Below are 27,151 nucleotides of genomic sequence, written 5' to 3'. Positions count from 1 at the left end.
AGCGGATACAAGCCTAGACTGTCCAGCCTTTCCTCATAAGACAACACGCCCATTCCAGGTATTAATCTAGTGAAGCTTCACTGAACTGCCTAATGCTTAAATAAGGATACTGTACATATTACTCCAGATGTGGTCTCATCAATGCCCTGTATAACTGAAACATAACCTCCCTACTCTTGTATTCAATTCCCCTTGCAATAAACAAAAACATTCTATTAGCTTTGCTAATTACTTGCTGCAGCTGCATATTAACCTTCTGCGATTCATGCACTCGGATACCCAGATCCCTCTGCATTTCAGAGCTCTGCAATCGCATGCCATTTAGATAATATGCCTCTTTTATAGTTGTCCTGTCAAAATGGACAACCTCATATTTTCCTACATTATACTCCAGTGATTAATTCCTAAATGATTAGGGATTAATTACCATACATGACCTCTTATCAAGCTTTCCATCGTTAAAATTAGATGATTGCTGTCACCGCTGAACAGGGACTATGAATCTTTGAGTTAGGTGATACTTAATCCTAGTAATTGGTTTCCTGAAATGTATATTGATGCTCTGCAAAGGAAAGTATGTAAACTTTGACATAAAATTTCATGCTAGTAAGTTTGGCTTGGCAAATTAGGTCTATTAGGTCTGCAATCCAATTTGGTGAGCTTGAGTTCAAGGATAATGAACCAAAATCAGCAGGTTGCTGTCACCTCTCTCAAGTTTACCAAAACATTGAAGATTTAATTAACAAACATCAGTGCAATGTTTTATGATGTTATTTATCTGGATTTCCCATCTAACCAAAGCAGTGGTGTTGGTAGCTGTTTACATAGCTACATTATAATTAAAAGAAAACCTCAATTCTAATTGAACATGCATGTTGACATTTTTCCAGTAAAGCCAAACCTGGAAACTGCCGAAATAAAAGTACCACTATCTTGGCTAATGTTTAGTTCACATTTTTGCCACTGTAAAATATTACTTTAAACAATACTTTTGGTTTTTTACAGGCCCTTGCCAGCATTTCCTTTGCATACTTGTTTGTCCACATTGCACTTTTTCATCCATCACCCAAGAGGACTGTAGCCACAGTGATCAGCACAGCAGCTATAAGTCCCAAACTAACACCATTCAATCTGTTCAAATTGTAGCAGTCTGCTTTTGGCTACTACCAAGCAGCTACAGTTTAAACTTAGTGAGGCTTGAAAATACTAGAAGTAATTTCGGCTGGAGGAGAGTTCATTCTTCATACAAATTAAAATTCAACCCAGGAGAGAGAATATTTTTAAAACGCTTCAATTATTAATCTACATACAGTCTCAATCTACATCTTTTTCTCTTGGAAAGTTGCTCATGTTCTCCTTATCTCCAAGAAGAGTGCATCAACTTCTCTCCTTACATATGATCTTCTCCAGTTCTTTGTTATAAGTTTATAGAAAGTAAAACATTTTGACAGGGTTTATTGTTTGACAATGATTATTTACGACCATATAAAACTGTATGGAAATAATTAGTTGGACCACTTAGCTTGCCTTAAATAATCTCAACAGATGCCCTGCCCTATGCATCATGATGCAAACACTCCATATCCACCCAGAACTAGATAATCCCCTGGAAGGGGCAAAAAACACAGAATATCCAATTGGCCGGGGGGGGGGGGGGGGGGGGCGGGGGTGCACACGTGCGGGTGCAGGACCAAACATCTGGAAAATTCTTCTCCAATCTGCTTAAGCAAACTAATCAAGGGACCACGCTGACCCTGACTTGTTTCACAGGATACTTACTTTGTACTATGCACTCCCTAATCCATCCATTTGAAATGATTTATGCACTCAAAACATGATCTGTTCCCTTAATTATATTAAAAACTTCAATCACGTTGTCAGCGTCTACACTATTCTAAAGTATACAAGGCCAGTTCTTTTGAGCCTCAAGTCTCTATCAGTTCTGTACTATTAAAGGGAAGCAATTTTTAGAAATTTGTATGGGTTTCAATGTTGCTCTTCATTTGGACTAAGTAATAAGGTAGGGTACATCAAGACTGTTTCAACCATTCATTCCTTACCTAAAGTTATCATTCAGGCAAATAATTCGGCATAGTTGGCTTTTTTTTTAAAACACAAAAAATGTCATAGCTTATACTTGGTGTGAAAAAGTAAATGGAGAAAGGGAAACAGATTATAAACTAGAAGTACAAAATTTATAGCATGAGATAATTGAAAAAAATTGAAGAAGGATACATAAAATTTGCAACCACCTAGAATTGATTATGAACTAAACAACCCTCGCAAAGAGCATGCATTGATCCATTTTCAGTAAAACTGTTCAAAGCAATCACAATTACAAGCCAGGTTATTATAAGACTAGTTATGAGTATATTAATGTTGGCTCTGAAGTGGCTACAGTTTAATCCGAAACATAATAGACCGAATAATGGAATTACTCCTTACAATTGATCATCTGATGTTGAAAACCAGTTCATAGATGATGAAATAGAAGGAGCTATCGCTATGGCAACCATCTACAATACAGAATACTTGAAAAAGGGGGAAAGGCTTCCCAAATAGCTAATGGAAACATTTTGCTCAGCCACCTACCTACATGACATGGTACAGAAAGGGATTGTCAAGCTTTTATTTTTGTGAGCTGCCTTGGGACTCGGAGACCCCACATAACGATTAAATCTACATTCCCATTAATTTGCATATATCTTAAATTGCTGATACTAACGGATCTGGATTTAGGATTTATTGGCCAACACTAAGAAAAATCTTTTACAAACTTTCTGGCCCAAAAAAATTCAAACAAGGTAAACCTACAAATTAGAAATATATGCATAAAAAGGCCTGGGTTACCTCGTGTGGAGGGACAGACTGCCAGGGATTGAGAGTTCCAGGTTCTTTAGCTTTAATAAATATTACGCCATAACAGCTGTTACTCTTTATTTCCCCCTTGAACTAATGGATGACTTGAAATATATAGTTATTTATTTATAATGCATAACACTACATGCGTAAGTAATCTTTTGTATTAGGGATAAAACAATTTGAGAAGTACTGCATAAAATTCTAAACTGGGCATTCTGTGCTCTTTGTTGTTACATTGCAAAATCATTCATTGAACATTCACAATTTATTGATCAGTAACAAATATTTTCCAAAGCAAAGTTGTCATGGTACAACTGGGAAGACTATTTTGCTTTCCAATAATAGACAATTGTCATAAAGCCAATGAGATGACATGACAAATTTAAAGTTATTTTTATTGCCTTATAAGCAGCAACATTTCCCAAACATGGCTACACATATTTAATACATTTTCTGAATATATTCTACAATATTATAAAAGACTTAGAGCAAACAACAATCTAATGAGATACAGCAGGGTAAGCCTACAATTGAGGCATCAGTGTGAAGGCCTTTCACTTCACAATAACATGACACTTCTATCATTACTGCAGCCTGACTATTAGGTCAGATCATGAATCCAAAATGAAGCAGACTGATCCTTCCTAGAGAAGAAAGCCTTGATTTGCTTCAGAGCTAATTCAGGCCAACTGCTCAATTTACAAGCTGCTTGGTACCAATATTAAAATTGCACCTATAAAGAGACTCCAACAAGGACACAAAAAACTGTATTGGGCCAGAGTACCGCAGTCCATCTGGCTGGCTCCAATGTCTACAAAACAACAGATCCCAGGGTATGTCTCGTTCTTTATCAATGTTTTACTTACCTAACTCTTGAAATACTAGTATAAGTGGAAGGCTTGGTGTTTGTTTTATAATGTGAGGCAGGACAAGGTTAGCTTAGAACAAGAATGCATTCTAGACTCCTGTATATATTCCCATTTTCACTATTTGAACCTTCGGCAGTCTCAGAAAAGCAGCTCAGGCATGTATTTTTCTTGATAACCATTACAGGAAAGAAGTGACATTGGCTGTATTGTCAGCAAGGGTAATGTTTAAAATGCTGCCAAATCAGCCACCTTTACGAAGGGGTTAATAGGAATTATTAAGCAGCTTTCTTAAGGGGATAAAGGCAAAACCTGTGGTGAGTCATTTCTGATGTCAAGCTGACCTGTGGTTCAAATTCACCCCGATAGGGAGGCCAGGACTGAGGAACTACCTAACATTGCGTGCTCTGATATTGGGGTTAATGCTTGAGATGCACGGAAGTTCCGTCAGCTCCCACCCACCTCGTATATTTGCTGGCAGTGGAGTTCTATGTGGAGACAGTCACGCCAGCTTGTGCCAGAATAATGATCTTATCAAGCCTTTTGCATCTGTCTTGCCTTTGGGGATGAGAATACTCATGCTTAAAAGCAGTACACAAGCACCTTCTAAAGTGTTCATTTGAAATGGAGCTCATTTTATAGCAACAAAGACACCACTTATGAAAAGCTGTGGTGCCTTTAGGCAGTATACAGGTGTCTTGTAAGAGGTACTTGAAAGTCTCAAGAATAAGTAGGCTAAGGTAATGAAAGTGCTTCAATTTCAGCACTATCCATTTCTGGGCTAATTCTTGTTACAGAAGGAAATCATTTTTCCAGGATGTGGTACTAAAGAGCAAGCACACAAAGACAAACAGCAGAGTAGAATTTGCCTTCTTTTGATGAGGACACTCCTTCCTCCATACTGCCTATACCAAGGGTTTGCACAAACTGGCTGCTGTAATTTTGTTGGAAGCTGGACAGGAGTCCTATTTACATAGTTTATCCAGGATTTCTGCTGAAATGATGGCAGCCAATTGGGAAAACTCTGAAGAAAATTCTCTACACTAGGAGATGCTTATTCTAAGTTTCAGGACTACATTTGATATTCTCTGATAAATGATCACTCTTGTATGTGTCTTAAAGGCTTACACATTCAGGAGTGTTCCTACATTGCCCAATATGATAATGTAACCTAAAATGATATAATAGGACCTGCTTGTGATTTTCAACTAGCTATTGTGGTCTGATATTCCACAGGGTTTGCCCAATCTACTGCTATAACCTGATCGGGAATCACAGAGAAATGTTATAAATGAGATGTTTCGTCCTTAATGCCATATAGCCAGACTGGTGTCTTGCTGGAAAATGCCCATGGAATTCCCGGACACATTTCTTTTGCCCATGCCCTCATGTACACTTCCTCAAGGAGAGGAGGGAATCTCTTAGTGAGATGAGACCAGATATGAATTGTTAAGTTGCATTATGTAAAAAAAACATGTGAAAGTACAAAGTAACAGATCTTGCCTTGATTTAACTAACTACAAAACCTAAAAAAAATAATAAAAATGCGGCACTATCCTTTTTAGTGAGCTTAAATTCTGCTCATCAGCCTCCTGTTCCTTAATGGCTCAGGGCTTTGGATGGGAGATTCCTCGCTAGGATAGACACCCCCTGCATCATAGCTGGCAGGCTGATTGTCCATGAGTATTTGTCCTTTTTCTAAGTGTAATAAACAATGGGGGGGGGCTATCCATTTGACTTCTTCGTTGATCAGAATTAGGCAGCAGACCCATCAATAGGACTGCTATCTTCGTGCCCCCCCTTTACTGAATTCAAACAAAACATCTCCTGCTATTCTCCACATGAATAAGGCACATCTTGACTGACTGGGCCTGGGATAAAAAAAGTGACATTCATTGTATCAGTCTGAAATAGATGGTGAACTATGACATTCTACAACCAGCTTGTCCAGTTTTATTATGCATCATCAACATCTGCAGCCTGTAGCTTCTATGGAAATCAGTGTGAATTAATTATTATTTTAACACATGTAAATGCAATTCATTCCCAAATCTTCAGCATGAAGGAGAAAAATGATAATTTTCCTAAGTTAACTGATGTTTCAAGCAATGACGTGTGCCCCCCCCTCTTATTTCCAGTCACAGTTGTTTTAAAACTAATATTAACTAGGTAAAAATGCTCCACACAGATAAAAATACATGATCAACATGGTTCATAAAAAAAGAAACTGAAACAGTAATAATATTGAAAATGGAACAAATCCAGCAACTTGATGACTGGAGCACACAAAAGTTCACAGAGGGCCATACAGATGAGTTAACATAGCAGTAGTCGCAGAATTCTGAGCCAATAATGTCCTTCATTAAGTATGCTCCTTAGAAAAGTGAGAGACTAAATATCCTATCTTAATCCAGCTATGATTAGAAAAAAAAAGCTCCTGTCATGCATTACTACATGCAATAGGTTAAATATTCTAAGGACAATCTTCGATAAATATCTGCAAGTAAACAAGAATATCTACATTTGCTTCATAGACTATAAAAAAACATTTGATTGGGTTTATCTGTGTTGCTGAAATGTGACATTGACAGTAAAGATGAGAGGTTTATCCAGAGCCCATATTGGGACCAAATAGCAAACATCAGGCTAGATAGATGATGGACAATCAGACATGTTTCAGGTGAAGTGAGGAGCATGAAAATGTTGTGTACTGTCTGCCAAGATTATTCAATCTGTACACAGAACAAGTATTCAAAGAATTAGATGTACTTCCAGGGGTAAAAAGTGGAGGCACTGCACTGGCTGATGTGGTCCTTAATCTCATTGCTCTGTTTGGCCAGTAGGGCATTTCCTCTCACCTTGCTTAGTTAGACTAGACTCAACTCCTTGATGGTTTGCATGGATGCGCTTCGGCATCTCTTTTCTCATCTCTTTTGGGGTAATGACCCTCATTCCTTTACCCAAATGATTGTACAATCATTTCATCTCTGTATGCCCAATACGTTCTTGTAGCAATAGGTGTCCCTAATGATTTCAGGTCATCCTGTCATTATTGCTTCCTGCAGCACTTGGAAGAGTTGCATCTTGTGGCAGTTTGCTTGATCTGAGGAAGTCACTTGTCTGTTAGATCCAATGGGTGGGATTTTCCCTGAATTGCACTAAGTGCGGTAGCAGGTGTAAAAAAATCGGTGTTTTTCCCACCAGCTGCAATGGCAGATTTTCACGCTGAAGTGTCCGCTTCCCACCTCATTAGTTATGCAGGAATGGGAAACATGCTGTATCACTGGCGGACAGTCTCTGGTTTGCCTGCCATACCGTGACCTCACCTTTTCCACACTCTAGGCACCATATTTAAACTACAGCCACGTGCACAGTTCTCAATGTCTGCAGCCCAGGACTGCTTCACTCAAGACATGGCCCCAAAAGCCAAGAAGATGGTTGCATCAAAATTCAGTGACCTCACTGGAATGCCTTTTGGATGCCGTGGAGGCCTGCTGCAATGTCTTCTACCCAGCTCTGGCTGCAGGAGGCCCACCAACCTCACCACAAAGGCTTGGGAGGCAGTGGCAGTGGTGGTCAGTGCCAACGCTGCATAGAATAGGTCAGCCACCTATTGTAGAAAGAGGATGAATGATCTCATCTGTGCAACCAGGGTAGGTCAACCCTTCCACCACTCAGACATTCACAGTGATCTCACTCACTGCCAGCTCAATGGACATCAACACTCACTCTCTCACATACACCTTCATCTCCTCTGCAGATTGTGTCCTCATGCAGAATATAGTGTAATTTGCAGGGAGAGGTCCCAGACAGAGGGTGAAGTGCTGGAACTCAAGATCCTAACAGAGTTCAAGAAGAGCCATCGAGCTGGCTAGAGAAGACGTGGACTGTGCCTGTGACGACGGTGAGGTCATTGGTGTACGCCCATGTGAGGTTCCTGTTCCAGCTCATCCATCAGTCCGTGCTGCTGTGAGAGCACTCTCCTGCTTTTAACTCGGCTGCCATGCACTAATTATCTCTACTTTATTTCATGGGCACCTCTGTCAAGCACCTGATGCCTTCAGCCAGCCAGGTCCTCAGCTCCTGCCCGAGGACTTCTCGGATGGGGAACCAGAATACAGCAGCCTAGAAGACCCATCACAGCACTCACCCACACCCTCCACCAGTGCAGGGACCTAGATCTAGAAAAGGCTTGGGGTCACAATCTGGTGAGCAGAGCACACAATCTAGTCCACAGAAGGCAGAGGCAGGGACAACCGAGGTCGCCAACACTCGGAGAACCGCTGGAGGCTACGGTTCAGCTAAGTCCGAGTCAAATGAAGAGCCTCTGGACTCAGTTCTAAATCAATCGCTGGAGCAGCAAAGACAAGCACAGGAATATCAGGAAGGGATGTCAGCTGCATCCCTCAGATTACAATGGACGATGGAGGAACCTGGCCGCTTTCAGAGATGGTCTGAGGTGATCATGTTGTCATGCCAATGCACCAAGGTCAACACTGGTAGGATGGCCACTCCTATGGAGACCTTGGTCCAGGACATCAGATCTGCAATGCTGCACTTCACTAGTGTAGGCATTGGTGGCTGGCTAACTGACTCCTTAATCTCACTCCAGTCACCCCTGCCCCTTGAGGAGTCAGCCTCACAGATTCATAGCAGCGAAACATCATCGGTTGCCTTGCCCAAGTGTGAATTATCTGAGTCACAACTGATGTTACACGGAGTGCTGTAGCTCTATTGCTTCAGATGGATCTTCTTGAAGAGCCTCATCACGCTGAAGGCATACAGCTACAAGGTCAATGAACATCGACCAAGTGTTAAGTGTACTTGTGGAACGAACCATATTCACATGCTTTGCAGGGTTTTCTCATGTTTATTCTTGGCTGTGTTAAGATTGAGGCAGAGGTGGTCTCCTATCCTGTCTGTATTCTTGAAAGGTGAAAGTGCAGTGTACAAGGAGAAATGTGTTCATGGAGAAGGGTCATATATCATGTAACTCCATGTGCTCCCTCTGTCTCAGCAGGATTTTCACAGGGAGAAGGACCAGCAGCTGGACACCCCAGAGACATCCACCCAAGTGACTCCAGGAGCATCCAGCCGATCCCATCACCTCCACAGGTCAAGGGGGGTGCACCTGCCCTACAGCAGGAGGCCCATAGCAGGCTGGGACCTTCCAGGTCTTGACCCTCCAGAGATCACCTGCCTAGTCATCATAGATGACAGGGAGCAGCAGTCAGCAGGCTGCCTCCGCCTCCACTGTGGATGTTGGGAAAAATCCAGACGTGGCAGTAGGAATAGGGAATAAAGAAAATAATAGGAGCGCAACGGTAGCACAGTTGTTCACATCATGTATATAATGTTCATAACTGTAAATAGAATCACGGCTATTCCACATCTCTTGTGGCACTTTGTTTTGAGTTGTGTTGCAGTCACTCAGGTGACACACCATGGTCTCTCACCTCACTTGTCACTATCATGGACTTCTTGTCAAAGTAGTGTGCTTCCATATCACCACAGCATGTGCCCCTTCTGCACATCCTACTTCACATCAGTGATGTCTCAACCTTACGTTAAGTGTGCTTGTGGAACAAATCTTATTCACATGCTTTGCAGGGTTTTCTCATGTTTATTTTTGGCTGTGTTAAGATTGAGGCAGAGGTGGTCTCCTATCCCGTCTGTATTCTTGAAAGGTGAAAGTACAGTGTACAAGGAGAAATGTGTTCACGCTTGGAGAAGGGTCATATATCACGTAACTCCAGGTGCTCCCTCTGTCTCAGCAGGATTTTCATGCAATAGGCCCATACTCAGAGTTCCTGCGCACTGCTGTCAGGTAATCATATTTTTGAATTTCAGAGTGTGCATCTGCTAAACTCACCAATAAGCGGGGGCACCTTGCTACCTCAAGGTGATGAAGCTCCTCTCCTCTCAACCACATTATTGTCCTGGCACTTGAACATCCAACCTTGAGTGTCTCTCACTCTGTAATTGCATCTCTTGTGGGGGACAAGATTCTCATCATAAACTAGGGATGCAGCCCTATGCATCCCCACACCTGAGCACTAGCTGAGGTAACTGATGCTAATTCCAAATGGTCATTTCTGGCAGGTAAAAGAGGCTTTGAGCAGGCTCTGGAAGTGTACATAGTTGTTTTAGACAATGTACAGGGGAGCAATAGGATAGGAGCGAGGAGGTACTGAAGTGTGCTCTTTGTTCAGAAATGATGCGAACCCTCGAGGTCTTCATGATGTGTACACACTTTGGACTTGGCAAGGGACATGAGGGCACAATGTTTGTGTTAGGGAGGAGGCATTTTAATGTCTGGCAGGCAAGTGTTTGATGTCATCATGCTCAAGTAGTCCATATCCAAGTCAAGCTGAGGATAAATGCAGCCCAGGATCCCTGAGAGTGCCGGATGTCAATGTGATTTGGAAGAATGCGCCGCAGATGACCGAGTCATCCTTAAACAGATTCATAGCAGCGAAACATCATCGGTTGCCTTGCCCAAGTGTGTATTACCTGAGTCACAATTGATGTTACACGGAGTGCTGTAGCTCTATTGCTTCAGATGGATCTTCTTGAAGAGCCTCATCACATTGAAGGCATACAGCTACGAGGTCACTGAACATCGACCAAAAGCTCCTGGTTCTTGTAGGGTGCCATTGCGATCGAAATGCTGGAAAGACACTTGAAGAGGCAGCACCTGATATTTGATGCTGGGACACCCTCCTCCTCTTAGCACCTCATCTCAGCAAGGACACTTGCTGCTGAGGGTTCATCATCCTTCAAAGAGTCAGAGCAATATGAACCTGATATGTAACTATTCACTCTCTTATTGAACTGCATGGGCGAAACGAGAGGACTTGCAACGCCGTGCTGGCCCATGAAAGAGGGCTCATATCCAAGAGCGTATTCACTACAACTCGTCATCCTCCTGGTGGAATCTGGTGGCTCTCAGGGCCTCAAACGCACACCTGCCTCATGCAATGTCCTCTTCCCTTGCAGCCTCATCTTCCTCAAATTTCATCACCCTCACTCCCTTCAAAGTCCTCCTCATCAGAGGAGACATGCAGCTCCTCCATCTCATCATCTGGCAAGTCATCCCCCCCTTCGCAGCACCAGGTTGTGCGGCACGCAGAAAGCCATAATGATGCGAGACACCCTCTGGGGACTGAGTGCTCCGCCAGGCCTGTCCAGGCATTGAAATCTCATCTTTAGGATCCCTATGGTGTGCTCCCCCAATGCTTTGCTAGCGTCATGAGTCTCGTTGTACCTTCTCTCTGCAGGAAGCTGAGGCTGTCATCAGTCACGTCCTTTGTGGGTACCCTTTGTCACCAAGGAGCCAGATCTGGAACCTGCTTGGTCCCTTGAAGATGTCTGGATTTGCGATCTACTCAAGATATACAAGTCGTGGACGCTTCCTGGGTATCTGGCGCAAATGTGAAAGATCAGTTTCCTGTGATCACAGGCCAGCTGTACATTGAGCGAGCCGTAGCCTTTCTGGTTTATCTATTGTAATGCCTGTTGCCAGGGAGCCATGAGTGCAGTCGATGGCACCCTGCCCCTGTGGGAATCCAGCATCTCAGCAAAGCCCAGTACTCTGGCATCCTAGCTTGCTTGATCTCTATTGAAGTTGACGTAACTTTGGGCCTTGGTAAAAAGGGTGCCTGTGACCTCCATGTATGCATTTGTGAGTGGAAGCTTGAGATCCCACAGAGGTACCCAGTGGAGCTCTGGCATAGCAGTTCAGAGTGGCCGTTACTTTCATAGTCAACGGCAATGGATTTCCTCTCAGTTTCCATGGTGCCAATTCCTGAAGAATGTGGCAAATGTGAGTCACCAGATCCATGGATATGCGGAGACACTGTCTCTCACTCATCTTTAGAAAAGACATGCATGTTCTGTACACCCTGGGTCTTGTGAGCCACCTACGCACGACGTCTCTGTGAGCCTCATCCCCCGTGTCTGAAGGAGGCTCCACTGGCCCTTAGTCTTGAGGGTCTTGATGCTCCCTTTGGTGATCCAGGCACCTCCATTACAATCCTCTCCTTCTTCTTTTCTGCCTATATGCAATAATGCAGGCAGCAATAAATCCAGCTACCATCCTCCTGATGGCCTCCTCTCTGCAGTATCAATGAGAGGCAAGTATCAGCATTAGCCTCCAAGGGTCCTCTTTCTGTCAATGACTCGTCAGTGAACGTGGGTTCAAGGGCTTTGTTCTTGTGTCGAGAGTACTCGCCCCCAAAATGATGGACAGTGTGGCATGCGTAAGGACCCTTTCCAACATGACTGACTGCTATGACATTGCTTTGGCCAGACGCTTGGATGTGCTGCATTCAGCTCAGGTTCAGGGATCCTCATTCACTGCACTCTAGGGAATAAACATGAGGGTAATTGTTCATTCAGGAAATGAGATTATTTGAGGGGGGCCTGAGGCTTCTCTTCAGTGAACCATCCAGCTCCAACTTTCTAACAAGCTTCTGGAGCTTGTCATTCGCCCAAATGCTAAGGATTCCACACTGTGAACAAGGGGTTAAAACAAGGAGATTGATTAGTGCCAATCTCCGGGATTAGTCTCACATGAATGGGCATCGTTGTTTCGCTTTCCTGATTCCCTGCACTGCTACTGAAAGGTTCCTAATATGTCTCAGCTGTGCCACTCTCCTCATTTGGAAATGCACAATCCAGTTCCATACCAATGTACTCAACCCCACCACCATGGCCCCACACCCCTCCACCCCACCCCAGTCAGTGCATATACCTGCCCTCCAATCCACCCACAGAGCTTCTCCTCATTTTAATTTTGCACTGCGCCACTCCTGCAGGTTGGAAGATGGCAGAACTCTATCTATCAGACAAGATTAGACCCTCCCCCATCATCCCAGAGGAGCTTCAGAGAGTTCCCCATACACACCTGTGTTCCTCAATTCTGTCGTGCTTCTGGTGCATGTCCATCTGTTAGCCCCTTGACATTTTGAAGTGCATCTGCTTATGGCCTGTGTGGATCTCACCTATCCCCATCTTAAGACCACTCACACTGTCAACAAGTACCCCCCACTCAGTCTCCCCAAGTCACGTGTCTGGATGCAACCTTCCTCACTCGTGACTCCCAGCACAGGTCTAGCCCTGCAGTCCCTTTACCTGTCTGAGGCCTCTTATCCCCTTCTCCAGTACAGGTCGAGCATTGTAACCCCCTCCCATGCCGCAGCCCATTAAAAGTCACCCCCACCTTACCACTGGTCTGTTAGGTAGAGACTTGCCTGTGACATCCCCCTGAAAGTGGTGTGATGCTGCCTGCAAAGCCTGGCGATGATTCCTGGGAGTGCTGAGCAATGCGAGGTAAGCAAAATAACCTCGAAGTGAGGAGTGAAGTGCAGGTTGCCAGATGCACGTCATTTATATCCTGTTGTGAAACACATCATTCTAATTGCGTACCAACGTGGCCTGATGATTCAGCGTGGGGGATGATTCCAGTGAGCACGGGCTTATAAGATGCAAATACATTAAAATGACGTTCCAATATGCCATGGCAGGAAACAGTCCTGCCACTGATGGAGCAGGCCATCACAAACTGGTTTCACGATGTCCAAGACCGATTTTTGGCCCTCTCGCCATATTTTCCGCTCCTGACGACCATATGCCCGCAGCAAACAGGGGTAGAAAATCCAGGCCAATGTCTCTGCTGGGTTGATGACTTCCAGAGCATGTCGTGTTATTGTTTCTTGTTGAGTCTGGAAGATTTCACACTATGTACCAGCATCATCAACTTTCTTGAAAGGCAATGCAGCTTTCAATAGCATGTCAGTGATGTACATCCACTTCCCCTCCCTGTACTTTGCTTCCAAATGATATCTCTGCAAACTAAGTAACATCCTTTGCAGACACTTTGGAGCAGATAAAAGCAGTTTGAGAAAAATGCTTTGAAGTGGTTTGTGGTCAGGCTTTACCATCACTTTCTCTCTCCCCCTAATAGGTACTCATTAAAATGCTCACAAACAAAGACAATAACCAGGCATTCTTTCTCAATCTGTGTGTAGGATTGTTCAGTTTGCATTAACGTTCTCAAGCAAATACAATTGGTTGTTCTTGCTGCATGAGGGTTCCTCCAAGTCCCCTCTCATTGGCATCACACTGCAGGGTGACTTCATTGTTGACATTGTAGTACCTCAGCACTGGTGTTGTCATCACCAGTTGTTTGATGCAAGTGAAAGCTACTTCTTGATTTTTGCTCCAATACCACTGTAGTGAGCTTGCGTAGAGGTTCCCGTTCTAATGATAAATTGGGAAAGAACTTTGCTCGTTCACAAATCCATCAATATTGCACCACATTCACCTATGTTGGTTGCTGCATCTCTGTTGCAGCTCTCACCTTATCAGAGACAAGGCAAACTCCTTTCACTGTCAGTACATGACCTATGTACTTGATTTCAGTCATCTTCAGTTGCAACTTTTCTTGTTCAGTTTTAGGTTCATCTAGCAAGCTCTCTTTTGCAGCCTCACTGGATTCTGGTCATGGTCTGCAATGGTTTCTTTCATCATATCTCCACATCCATAGACTAGCAAATCATCCACGGTCGCTTCCACTCCTGGAAGATCATTGACTGTCTAATGCTGTCTGCGTACTCTTCCAGAGCAGTGGAAATGCCAAATGGCATGCAAAACCATCTGTACCTCCCAAATGATATCCAGAACGTAGTCAGGAAACTGCAGCTTTCATCCACCTTCACTTGCCAGTATCCACCCTTTGCTTCTAGGGTGGTAAAGGCTTTTGCTTCTATCACTGCTTGTTTGTCCCTACAACCACACCCCCTCCACTTCTCTCTCTCTCTCTCTCTCTCTGCACCCCCCCACACACCTTAAACCAGCTTATATTTCAACTCTTTCTTGGACTCACTCAAGTTCTGTCAAAGGGTCATGAGGACTTGAAACGTCAACTCTTTTCTTCTCCGCTGATGCTGCCAGACCTGAGTTTTTCCAGGTAATTCTGTTTTTGTTTTGGATTTCCAGCATCCGCAGTTTTTTTGTTTTTGTTTTTAAGGCTTTTGCCTTGGCAAGTTGTGGAAAAATTTCTTCAATGGTTGGCATAGGGTAGCAGAATCTCTTCAAAGCTTTATTGAGGTCCTTTGGATCTATGCTCACTCTCAGCTTTCCAGATTGTTTCACTGCTACCATGCTGCTAATCCAGTCCATAGGGTTTGTCACTTTCTTGATTACTCCCATCTTTTCAAGTTCTCTATCTTGTCTTTCAGGCTGGACTTGGAGGTCAGCTGGAATTCTCTTCGAAGATGCGGAGTTGGTCTCTCGCTCTCAACTACTTCAAGATGATATTCGCCAGGAAGCCATGCAAGACCTGTGAAAACATGTTTGTGATTTTTTTTTTAGTGTCTGTTCAGCTTTGTGCCACGCAAAGCACTACAAACCTCTTCTGGTACATGGAGGGTTCCAAGCTTTTGACTTGTTTTAGCTGAGATGAGTGGATTTTGCTCAGTATCTACTATCTGGAACTGTAAATCTTTCTTCCCATTGCATTGGGCTCTGAGTTTAGTTTGTCCTGTTGCGGTGAGCATTGTTCCATTATATAGCCTCAACTTAACCTGCAGCAGCTTCATTTTCAGGTCACCATCTTGAACAACTTCACACAGGTCTGCGAAGCTCATGATGTTACACATAGCACCGCTGTTTATCTGACACTTCACATTAACTTGATGCTCTCCTTCTGTAGTCAACATTCCAATAATCATAAACCATTTTGTGCCTTGAGAATTGACAGTGCCAACCTATTCTACGGTGCAGGGTGAATCATCGTTCAACATCTCTCCAGCAATCATCTTTAAAGGCTTGTTTCTTTTCCCCAGCAAAACACTTAGGTGCAAAGTGATACAGTTTCTTGCAGTTAGAGCACTGCTTTCCCCACACTTGGCATGTTTTCTTTTCCGTAGTCTCCTCTGCAATATTTACATCCTGCACCCTAGCCTTGATCTTTCTGCTGGCCCCTCTGTAAATATTTCTTTCCTTTTCTCCATTGTCTTGTGCTTGAAAGGCCTGGACTGCCTCCCAGCATAGTGCAAAGCCTTGTTAGCTCTCCCATTAATACTCTGCAGCTAATGATTAACAACCTCAGAGCTTCTGCACATCAACAACTTTCTTGAGAGTAAGGCTCTCTTCTCTCAGCAGGCTGCTCTCAATATGGGATTTCTTGTTTCTAAGACAATCCTATCTCTGATCAGTTCATCCTTCGATTGCCGAAACTCAAGATTCAGCTCGGCGTCTCAATGGAGTCACATACAGACCAATATTCTCCCCTCTTCCTGAGCTCAGGTGTTGAACGCGTAGTGTTCATAAATAACATTAGTAGAGGGTTCAAAATGGGTCTTCAAGGCTTCCAAAATTTCACAAGGCTGACTTGTCTCCTCCTAAGTTAGGTCTAGGGTGCAAAACAGCTTGTAACGCTCTTTCCCCAGCACTAATAACAGAGTTGCTACTCTTATTTGTTCAGATTTCTTGATTAACTCTGTGGCAATTTCATACTTCTGCCATTGAGACTGGAAGAATTTACAATTCATTCTCAAATCTCCCTTCATCTCTACAGGAGAGGTACTAAAATATTCCAAGCCATACTGACTCACCCAGCAGTCAATGTCCTGTATAAAGTTGTAGACCAAAATTTTGATTATTCGCTGCGATTTCTTACAGCAACTGGCTCTCTTACAGATATCAAAATACACTCAATTGCAGCTGCTCACTCCTGACACCATGGAGGATGAAATAGCTTTTTCTCTCAAGCTTTTATACACAAAGGATGACATCAGAGGTCGCATGACTACAGCAAGCCATGGTGCAGAATATCACATCTCCAAACAAACACCAAAAAGACAAAAACAGTTGTAGTTATAAGGAATACATTAGAAGATGTAGGTGAAAACTCAAGCTTTTAATAAGGAAAAAGCTCATCAGATACTATACTGTATCAACTTTCCTGTATACCTCAGAAATCTGGACAATAAGTAAAGGCTTTTGGAAGAAAATAGAGATCTCTTCTAGAGGGCAAAATGGAGGGCAGCAGAAAGTGGGATCAACCTAGTTGTAGTTGGATGACAGATATCAGAGTGTGGTTGCAGTTGAGCTACACTAGATGTGTGAGGATGAAGCAGCACAGATAATTGTGACATACCATGACAGCAGATCTCCTGGTAGGAGTAGCTACAAGCAGCAGCAGCAACAGCTATTAGAATCATGCTACATCACAATGACTACATCACAAAAGGAGGCCATTCATTCTGTGAAGTCTGTGCCAGCTCTTTACTACAGCAATTTAGCTCGTCCCACTCGCTTGCATTTTCTCCTTAGCCTGAATCTGCATCCACAACCCTTTCAGGTACTGCATTCCAGATCATAACCACTTGCTGTGTAAAAAACATTTTCATCATGCCACCTTTGGCAAAAGAATCAATCACTTTAAATTTGGGTCCTCTGGTTGTTGAACTTACTTCCAATGGGAAGATTTTCTCTCCATCTACTCTACCTAGAGCCCTCATGATTTTGAACATTTCTATCAAATCTCCTAACAACCTTCTCTTCTCCAAGGAGAACAGACCCAGCTTCTCCAACCAATTCATTTAACTGAAGTCCCTGGAACCATTTTCATAAATCTTTTCTGTGCCATTGTGAAACTCATTAACGATCATCTTTCACAATGTTTAATTTAGTTTCCCTCTCAGAATGTCACCCTTGTAAAAGGCTATTGACTTAATCACAAAATAAAATGCATAGTGGGTTGAATTCTCCAGCTCACCCAAAGTGAGGAACAGAGGTGGTGAGGGCATGAAAATACAGGCATCAGACTTGACAGTTTCAGGGTGCCATTTCTGGAATCAGCGATGGTAACTAGGACATGGGGAAGGCAGGACAGGGATTCTGCTCTCCTCACTTTTGAGGCCAATTAAGGTATTTAAAAAGTTTGTTAAGAGCTTGTTGGAGGAGGCGTGTGGAATTTCAAAAGCAAACAGGTTTCAGGAAATGTCTGTTAAAGGGAGGCATGTACAGAGGCTGGGAAGCCTGTCTTGGCTGCCTAAGGTCATGTTCCCGGTGCTATAACAGGGTCAGCAGGACAAAGGGGGACTCAGTATTTGGTAAAGAGGCATCCTGGACATTTCACAAGTGGCAGGGAGAGTGGGCACTCAGGGCTTGGGCATTAAATAGGATCATCACCACCCCATGCCTACCCCCTCACCAGGCATTATAGGGGCAAAAGAGCAAGGGCAAGGCTGTCAAGGAAAATTGGGGGACCACCTGTCGAAAAGGAAGCCCATCAGATTTTGGGTCCAGTGGCAATGAGCGGTAACACAATCTGCAGGAAAGCTGGAATCCAAGCAGCATGAGGGTATTGGGGAGGAAAGACAGGAAGGCAACAGAGGCAATACCATCAACAAAGGATCCACAGCCGAAGACTGAGCTACCTGGAGATGACTGAGACCAAGTGCCACAGGAGACTGTAACGCTCCTGGCAGATAATCATAGACATCTGTGGCCTGGTTGCCTAAGTCCTCATGCCATGCAGCACAGGTCACTAGCCCTGCCAGTAGCCACCATAGTCACAGTGGCCTTGAAAGTCTTTGCCTCTGGCTCCTTTCAAGGATCAGCTGCGGACCTTATTGGTATCACTTAAATGGCTGCATACCACATCACACTGGTCACTGATGCCCTCTTTTCCAGAAACAGGCAGTACATTTATTTCATGACAGATGAACCTGGCAGTGGCAGAAGACATTGGGTTTTGCTGCAATTGCTGGATTCCCCCATGTGCAGTGGATAATCTATTGCACCCCATGTGGCCATTAAGCCACCGAGTGGTTGCCCATTCAGATCCATAGGAGGAGGGGCTTTGGTTCCTTCAAAGTTCAACCGGTCTTCAAGCACAACAAGTTTCCCCCATGTGTACACTTGCTTTCCTGACAGCTGCCTTGACTCTTTCAAGCAGTCCAGGCTGCCTCAGACCCTCACTCCAACCCCCAAAGTGCATGAGTGGATCCTAAGGTACGTGGGATATCCCTTGAAGATATCGCTACTCACCCCTCTATGGGAGCCTCAGACAGAGGTGATGTAACCAATGCCACCTGCTCAGTAGGAAACTACTGAGCAGGCCAAAACCAAAAATAGCTAGAAAAACTCAGCAGGTCTGACAGCATCTGCGGAGACGAATACAGTTAACGTTTCGAGTCCGTGTGACTCATCAGAACTAAGAAATATAGAAATGAGGTGAAATATAAGTTGGTTGAGGGGGGTGGGACAGGTAGAGCTGGATAGAGAGCCAGTGATAGATATCCAGCTCTACCTGTCCCACCCCCATCAACCAGCTTATGTTTCACCTCATTTCTATATTTCTTAGTTCTGATGAAGAGTCATACAGACTCGAAACGTTAACTGTATTCCTCTGCGCAGATGCTGTCAGACCTGCTGAGTTTTTCCAGCTATTTTTGTTTTTGTTTCAGATTTCCAGCAGCCACAGTATTTTGCTTTTATCTTATTGAGCAGGCCATCTGGCTTCCAAAAATAAGATTCCTGGATTGATCAGGTTGGTGGGGGTGGGGTGGTTTCCAATATTAGTGTCACTGCAAGTGTCTCGATCATTGTGTTGCTCTCCTGCACTCTCCATAACATGGTCCTCCAGAGAAGAATGGACTTTGAGGGTAGAGAAACCTTGGAAGGAGACAGCTCATCTGGGAAGGATCAGGAGGTGAGGGAGAAAAAAAAGGAGGCAGAAGGAGATGGTGCTGAACAGAGAGGTGCCCCTACTTAACGACAAGGTGGCCTCCTACTGCCACCCTTCAGGAAGAGGACCTTCCTTCTCTCTCTCTCAGCTTCCAGTATTGGAGCCAGGTTGGCATTCATGATGCGAGGGTCAGCCCTGCCCCGGCTGCCAGACTTTCGGCTCCCTCGTGACATCTCGTTCCTGCTGGTGCTGAGGAATGCTTTGGCACAGTGTTAGGACAACCAGCAGCCTCAGTGCTGTAGAGCATCTAAATCAGTCTTACGCTTCATCTGGCCGACTTCTGTTCCCACCCCCACTGGTTCTAAGTGAACAGTAAACCCGTCTCCATACCAATTAAAGTTAAGAGTTTCATGTGGGGAAGTCCTTAATCAGTTTTCCACTGGAGGCAGGTTTCTGATCTGCAAACAAACATGGCTTCTGTTCCCAGCCTCTGTGTTGAAATTCAGCCCATTGTGTACAGCTATCAGTGCAAGACTTTATGCTGTGAACTGTTTCTTTTAATTTAAGGTGAAACACAATGTTCTAGAATAGGGGATGGTAAAATTATATTGAACTCTGATCAGAGACAGACCCATGTGATTTGGTTGTAGAGGGGACAGAGGCCCAAAGAAATGCAAGTGCCAGTTTTCACACTTTGACTTAAAAGAGGGCAGCTAGTCTTGCTGGACACAGACCCTCAGATTCAGACAGAGCAACCTGGAGAGGGAAAGACAGTTTGTTTGTTGGCCACCAAACAGAATGCTGGTGTGAACGGACTCCTGTTTGAAGAGATGGGACTTGTAGATATTTAAGGTCTAAGGAGTTGTCGGAGGATACCTTGCTGCTAAAAGTCAGTTCAATGATACCCAAGACGATTGGGTGAAGGGACTTTCAAAGGATAATGGAAGACATGTGCTGGTGTGCTTACAACCTGTTAAAAAGCTGGGACGAGTTGGAGACATTAATCTACAAGGCTACATATCTTCTAAGAGTGAAGCATAAAAATGTGGCATAAAGGATTTAGTTGGGTTAATTAGTTAATGGGGAAGCACCTTTTCTGTAATTTGGTATAATAATTGCCTATTAAGTAATGTTCCAATTATGTTGATTTCAGTTTATTTGTTACAGTAAATGTCTTAAAACATTAAATCTTGTCATGAGATTCTTTTCATTAGTCACTGGGAAATTCATATCCCTTTTTTAAAAGTTATTGTTTTTGTTATGATCTCAAGGAAGACCATTAACTTTTAAAAAGAAATTCAAACTCAGTTATTAACTGAAAGAATTATTCCACAAGGTTTCACATATTAAACAAAAGCTTTTACTGTACAAGAGTCAAGCAAAGCAAGAACTACTAACTTTACACTATATTTTGTAAACACTTAGTCTTTAAGCCCGAAAGAGAAAGTCTGTTCTATTTTTATATCCACTCAAGTGTTCCCCTATACATTACAGGAGCTTGAGGGCTCCTTCACTTCTCCTAGGATCAAACCAAGGTGCCACAGCTTTCAGGAATTCACTTTGATTCTGCTCAGTGTTCCTGCTATTCTTCAAGGTACGAGATTTCTTGGGGTCCTTCCTTAAGTACCTGGCTGGGTGACCCTCCAACTCTCCTTAAGCACCTCATTTTTGTGTGCACCCCAGCTTAAGCATAGGCCCCACTGTACTCTTGCTCAGTGACTGCAATTCAGATATGCATCTGATTTCTGTTAGCCTTTTGCTACAACTTCTGGCGATTTCTCTTCGCTTATCAGAGCTGCTCCCAGGCTCCAACTAACTGCTCAGTGAAAAATCACAAAGGTAAAACCAAAACAAACATATCTTCCTACAATCTATCCCCACAGCAATGTGGCACACCATGGATATCCCAGATAGAGATTTAAATTAATTATCTCACATTCCCAAACTTTGCCTTTGTTCTTAACTTAAACCCCTTATGAAGCCAACTCTAGATATCTAATTTCCACCAAGAAACTCAGAAAGGAGCCATCCTTTGTTGAATGTTTACCCACTTCTAACTCTGACCTTATTAAATAAAGGCTAACCTTGGAATTACAATTACTTTTGGTTTGTTTACCAGATGCTTCCATTATCTTACATTTAAAACTTCAAATTCCAATAAAGTTACACTGCTAGCACATACAAATATTGAAATTAACCATATTTACAACAATCTCTATGGGGATTGTGAAAGTACATTGACCTCTACCACTAATTTCATTAGGTAAGTAGATATTAGTATAAAGACCATGAAACTCTTGAGGTCCTCTATGGGTGCCAGTACAGTGAAGCAGAACACTGTGGCCATCCTCACTCAAAGTCAGAGACCCCATTCCAAATTATGGTGACAGGGTCATTTGTAGGTTTGCAGCCAAAGAAAAACAATGGCCACAAATGCCTTTTATCTCAACAGTCCTTGTTCCTAAAAGTTCTGAAGAAGAGTCATACAAGCTCGAAACATTAACTTTGTCTTTCTCTCCACAGATGCTGTCAGACCAGCTGAGTTTTTCCAGCAATTTTTATTTTTGTCCCTAATTCATTACCTTAGCCTAGTGCAGGTTTGGGGGCTTTCAACCACCTATGGTTGCATTTCAGGTCATTGTATCTATTTCACTAAAATTAATGGAGAGAGAAATATTTTTCCCCACGCCGGTGAATTTTATACAAAGTGGCCAAGCCTAAATAGATATGTCTGCAACAATGAAATAGCAGAGGGAATCTTTCAACATGAGAGCTGTATTTCAGTGAATTACTTTTATATGGTTTAAATAGAAATTATATTAGGATAGCTATGCAGCTCTATTCATTACTGATTTAAGCAGTTTAGTTCTAATGCATAGAGAAAGTAATTACAGGTGTAAATGGAATCTGCATTCTAAAACGAGGGCAGATTATAGAATACTTGATGGCTAGACCACACCACAAGTTTAATCATTGTAAACTGTATTCACTATTTTAGGCCCTTTCTGTTGCAAGTATTAGAAATTTTATGTATTTATCATTTAAATGTACACTAACACAAAATAAAATACAAATGCTGAGATAGGAAAGTTTTGAAATGTTCAAATGTATAAGTTCGCAACCCCATCAAGATTCTTTTTTTTAAACTGCTAGGCACATTTTGTGAAACATGTATATTCTGAGGCAAGATGATTCTTCATTATGAATTGATCAGGCCCACACAAATAAATTCTTTCATGTACAAAATGCAAATGAACAATTTCTATTCATCTGTACTTTGCATGAATGAAGCAAGCAATTGAAGTTCAGAGTAATATTTAGTTGTATATAAGAATGAGAAAGAGTAAAGTATATGTACGAGTTTTGAATTCTAACAAAATGCCGAATTTATGCCAACAATCCATCAACATGAGGGTAGTTTGCACAGGAATTTCAGGTCACAGCATCTATTTTATTGAAATAAATGGAGAGAAAAGAAAATAAGCTCTTTTCTAACTGGACACAATTTACAGCATTGCTCATCCACATATCAATTGGATGTTGCAATAAAATGTGAACATTTAATCATGAAATATGTGCTAGTTGTGTTCCAACAGTCATGCAGAGTTTCAGATTAGTATCAGTTTGAAATGAATAAATTAAAAATACTCTTTCTGCTGTACATTTTACCTTATACTAATGAACGAGACACAAAAACATTATCACATGAGACCTGCAGGCTGCAATATACAGGGAAGCAAGCTAAAAGGAACAGTGCCTTTTAAGAGCAATAAAGAACTATAAATCTTCACGGTTTTGGACACTAGGCATGAAAAGCTAAGTCCTTGTAGAGTAAAACTGAGGCACATGTTATGGAGCTTGAGTACTAGTGACTGATTTGGCTTCAAGAGTCAAATGTAAAATGCACTGTAGCAGTTGAATTTTCATTGAATCAGCAGTCTAGCTGGTGATAAACATAATCTGTATAAAACTCTGAGCAGTTGACAGCGCAGTGGTGATGGGCTTCTATATCAGCTGTTAGTAGACTATATTCCTGTCAACTGCTGATAAGCCAACTCGTGCATTGCCTTATTTAGTAAGAGTTCTCTGCTGACACACCAGAGCAACATGTGTATTCTGTTCATCCGAAAGGTTTTCATTCTTGCTAACCCAACTATTTTTATAAAATGCTACAAATAATCTAGATCTTACGGCAGTGAAGACCCGGCTATTAGTCACATTTAAAGAAGTGAAAGATAAACCCTTTCAGTAAAATTTATAAAACTGAAGGGAATCTGTATTCTCTGTAATGCTTTGGATAGGAAAGCTGGAACAATATTTTCTTTATGAAACTGGATACAAATTGGATCTTCTAAAAAGAATCAGTCTAAAGAAAGTAGGACTGTCTTAGTCTGCTGGATACATAAACTGAATATTAATCCTTTAGCACTGAATGCCATTTGCTACTTTGAAAGCATGTGGCTCATGTCTGGCATTGGATCTGTGATATCTCTTTTTTAACATTACATATTTCAGATGTCATATGCTCACCAAGGCAAGAGATTACAATTCTAGAGAACGGAGTAATTTTCTTCTTTATATCTTCTATCCCACCAATAGAATTTAAAAATAATAATGCTTTTGTTCTCTCCAGTTTTTAGCAATATTATGCAGTCACAGGGCCGAATTTTTGACAGGGTTTGGAAGCATGTTTCAGTGTGTGAATGGCCACACTTAGTCTTTTTTCTAGAGGAAATCCAATTTCCCTCCACATTCCCAACGCCACTCCATTGTCCTCTGGCCTTTTTGCAGGTGAGGAATGCCTAGCGTGCAAAGTGCACAACCAGCCCCCTTGAGGTTTCCCATTTTAAATGGGGGGCAAAAATTGGATTTCCTCCCACACACCATTTTCATCTGGTGGTGCTGGATTTTGGAAGCCCATTAAAAGTACATCAAGTTTGAGAGTCCGTGAAGAAAATGGAAGGCTGGAACATTTTGAAAGCTAAGTGTTTTAATATCTTCACACGTCACCATTAGGTGCTACATTATTATGTGAGTAGGTTTTTAATGCAGTGATTCATTATAGGGATCAGTCCTTTAAAGATAAGTTGACGTTTACATTGACCAGCCTTGAGTATTCATTCACATACATTAAAAACGAACCATAATGCAGTGAAAAATGTATAAAAATGTCCTGTTTTCCCAAGCCCAGAGGAAGATTCGGCCCCTACAGTCTTCAAGTGAATACACTTAAATGGGTTTTGACAGATTAAAACATGCAAAAATTCTGCTTTTTAAAAGCCCATTGGATTCTTTTAAAACGCAGGGCACTGGCAAGCATCAATATTCTCTGTTAGAACATTATTAATATTTAACATGTTAATTGTACCACAGAAGTAAAGTTTACCTTCAACAGTCTACAGTAAACTTTTAATGGGCTAAATTATACAAGGAAACATTTTTGAGACATTGATGATGATTTATTTGTTGTAAACATTATGCATCTACTAGTAATAACCAAAGATGCTGGGGTAATGTGCATTCTGGGACTGCACTGTCAAATCCTTTGGCATCCATTCATTGGCACCTTCTGGGGAAAGGCTCCTGGAAAGGTTAGATATCTAGCAACAAGTTTCAATACAGGCGAGGCTGTGTCCACAAAGGACAAATTTAAAAATTTGAACTAACTAAACAGCAGCTTGTCTGCACAAGAAGCTTCAGTAATGCTAGAACCTTGTGACAAATGGACTGAACCACATTTCTAAGTGCAATTTTGTGCCAAAATAACTTGAAGTTACAGTATGTCTCCAGTCCCAGCACCTGTTCACTTTAATCCAATGGATTTTATCCAGTCCATTGCTCCATATGTAAGAGAACTTGTTCAGATTGTTCACATATTACAAACATAGACATCGTTACTAAACCTCAATGCTACAAATATGGAACTTAACTTTCACATTCCTTACAAACATATTGAAAATGATTGACAAGAAACTTAAAAATAAAATTACTTTAAGCTTGTACTTTCCAAAATGGCAACTTTATGTGGAGTCTAAAGCTGGATCATACTCGAATCAGGCTATGGGTATCAGTGGCTAACGGATTTAATTTAGAATCAGGAGCAGCAGAACTGCATTCAACCACAATCTGCAACCTCATGGCCTGGCATATATGAACATATGAATTAGGAGCAGGACAAGGACATTCAGCCCCTTGAGCCTGCTCCACCATTTGATAAGATTATGGCTCATCTGATTGCGGCCTCAATGCCACGTTCTTGCCTACCCCCATTACCCGTTGTCAAGAATCCATCTACCTCTGCCTTAAAAATATTCAATGACCCTGCCTCTACTACTCTATGGGGAAGGGAGTTCCACAAACTTATGACCCTCAAGAAAAAAATATTCTCCTCATCTCAGTGTTAAATGGGAGAACCCTTATATTTAAACAGTGTCCCCTACTTCTAGTCTTTTCCACAAGGGGAAACATCCTCTCAACAACCTCTGTCAAATCCCTCAGGATATTATACATTTCAATTCGATCACCTCACATTCTTCTAAACTCCAGTGGATACAGGCCCAACATGTGCAACCTTTCCTCATAAAATAACCCCTTCATCCCAGGAATGAGTCCAGTGAACATCCTCTGAGCTATTTCTAATGCAAATACATCCTTCCTTCAATAAGGAGACCGAAACTGTACACATCACCAAAGCCCTGTTAAAAAGTAGCAAAACATCCCTACTTTTGTATTCCATTCCCCATGCAATAAATGACTACATTCCGTTTGCCTTCCTAATCACTTGTAAGTATCCTCCATTCTACCATTACCATCATGCTGAGGGATAAATCCTGGTTCAATAAAGGGCGCAAGAGGGCATGCCAGCACCAGCACCAGACATGCCTAACAATGAAATGTCAACCTAATGAACATATGACTACTTGCGAGCCAAACAGCAGAAGCAGCCTACGATAGAGAGTTAAGCGATCTCACACAATCAGATCAAAGCCCTGCAGTCCTGCCACATCCAGTCGTGAATAGTGGTGGACAAGTAAACAACTCACTGGAGGGTGCTCTACAAATATCCCCATCTTCAATGATGGGAGAGCCCAGCACAACAGTGCAAAAGGTAAGGTTGAAACATTTGCTACAATCTTCAACCAACGTTGATGATCTGTCTCGTGCTCTTCCTGAGGACCCCAGCATCACTGATGCAAGTCTCTAGCCAATGCAATTTACTCCATGTGATATAAAGAAACAGCTGAAGGCACTGGATACCACAAGACTATGAACCCTGACAACATTCCAACAATTGTACTGAAGGCTTATGCTCCAGAACTAGCTGCATCCCTAACCAAGCTGTTCCAGCAGAGCTATTAAAACTGGCATCTACCCAGCAATTTTGAAAATTGCCTAAGTATGTCCTGGCAACAATAAACTAGACAAATCCAACCCAGCCAATTACCACCCCATCAGTCTACTCTTGATCATCAGCAAAGTGATGGAAGGGTTTGTTGACAACATTATCAAATGGCACTTGCTCAGCAATATCCTGCTCATTGGCCCTCAGTTTAGGTTCCATCAGGGCCACTCAACTCATGACCTCATTATGGTCTTGGTTCAAACATGGACAAAAGAGCTGAATTCCCGAGGTGAGGTGAGAGTGACTGCCCTTGACATCAAGGCAGCATTTGACTGAGTGTAGTATCAGGGAGCCCTAGCAAATCTTGAGTCAATGGGA

General features: G+C 42.5%; 1 protein-coding gene across 7 annotated transcripts in view; it reads right to left on the bottom strand.

Annotated features, from left to right (window-relative positions):
• LOC121279052 (junctophilin-1-like) overlaps nt 1-27,151 on the bottom strand; it is a 181,194-nt gene that overhangs the window by 104,879 nt on the left and 49,164 nt on the right. The window contains exon 3 of one of the 7 annotated variants that reach the window (XM_041189880.1): nt 14,983-15,072. The exons of the other annotated variants lie outside the window; for them this stretch is intronic. Coding sequence (XP_041045814.1) covers nt 15,039-15,072 — 34 coding nt within the window. The 3' untranslated portion in view covers nt 14,983-15,038. Of the gene's footprint in view, nt 1-14,982; nt 15,073-27,151 lie in introns of those variants that run through there. 7 annotated transcript variants of the gene reach the window in all.

Source organism: Carcharodon carcharias, chromosome 6, assembly GCF_017639515.1.
Source record: "Carcharodon carcharias isolate sCarCar2 chromosome 6, sCarCar2.pri, whole genome shotgun sequence".
Lineage (NCBI taxonomy): Eukaryota > Metazoa > Chordata > Chondrichthyes > Lamniformes > Lamnidae > Carcharodon > Carcharodon carcharias.
The sequence above is the reverse complement of the archived record's forward strand: the minus strand, read 5'-3'. Positions and strand labels throughout refer to the sequence as shown.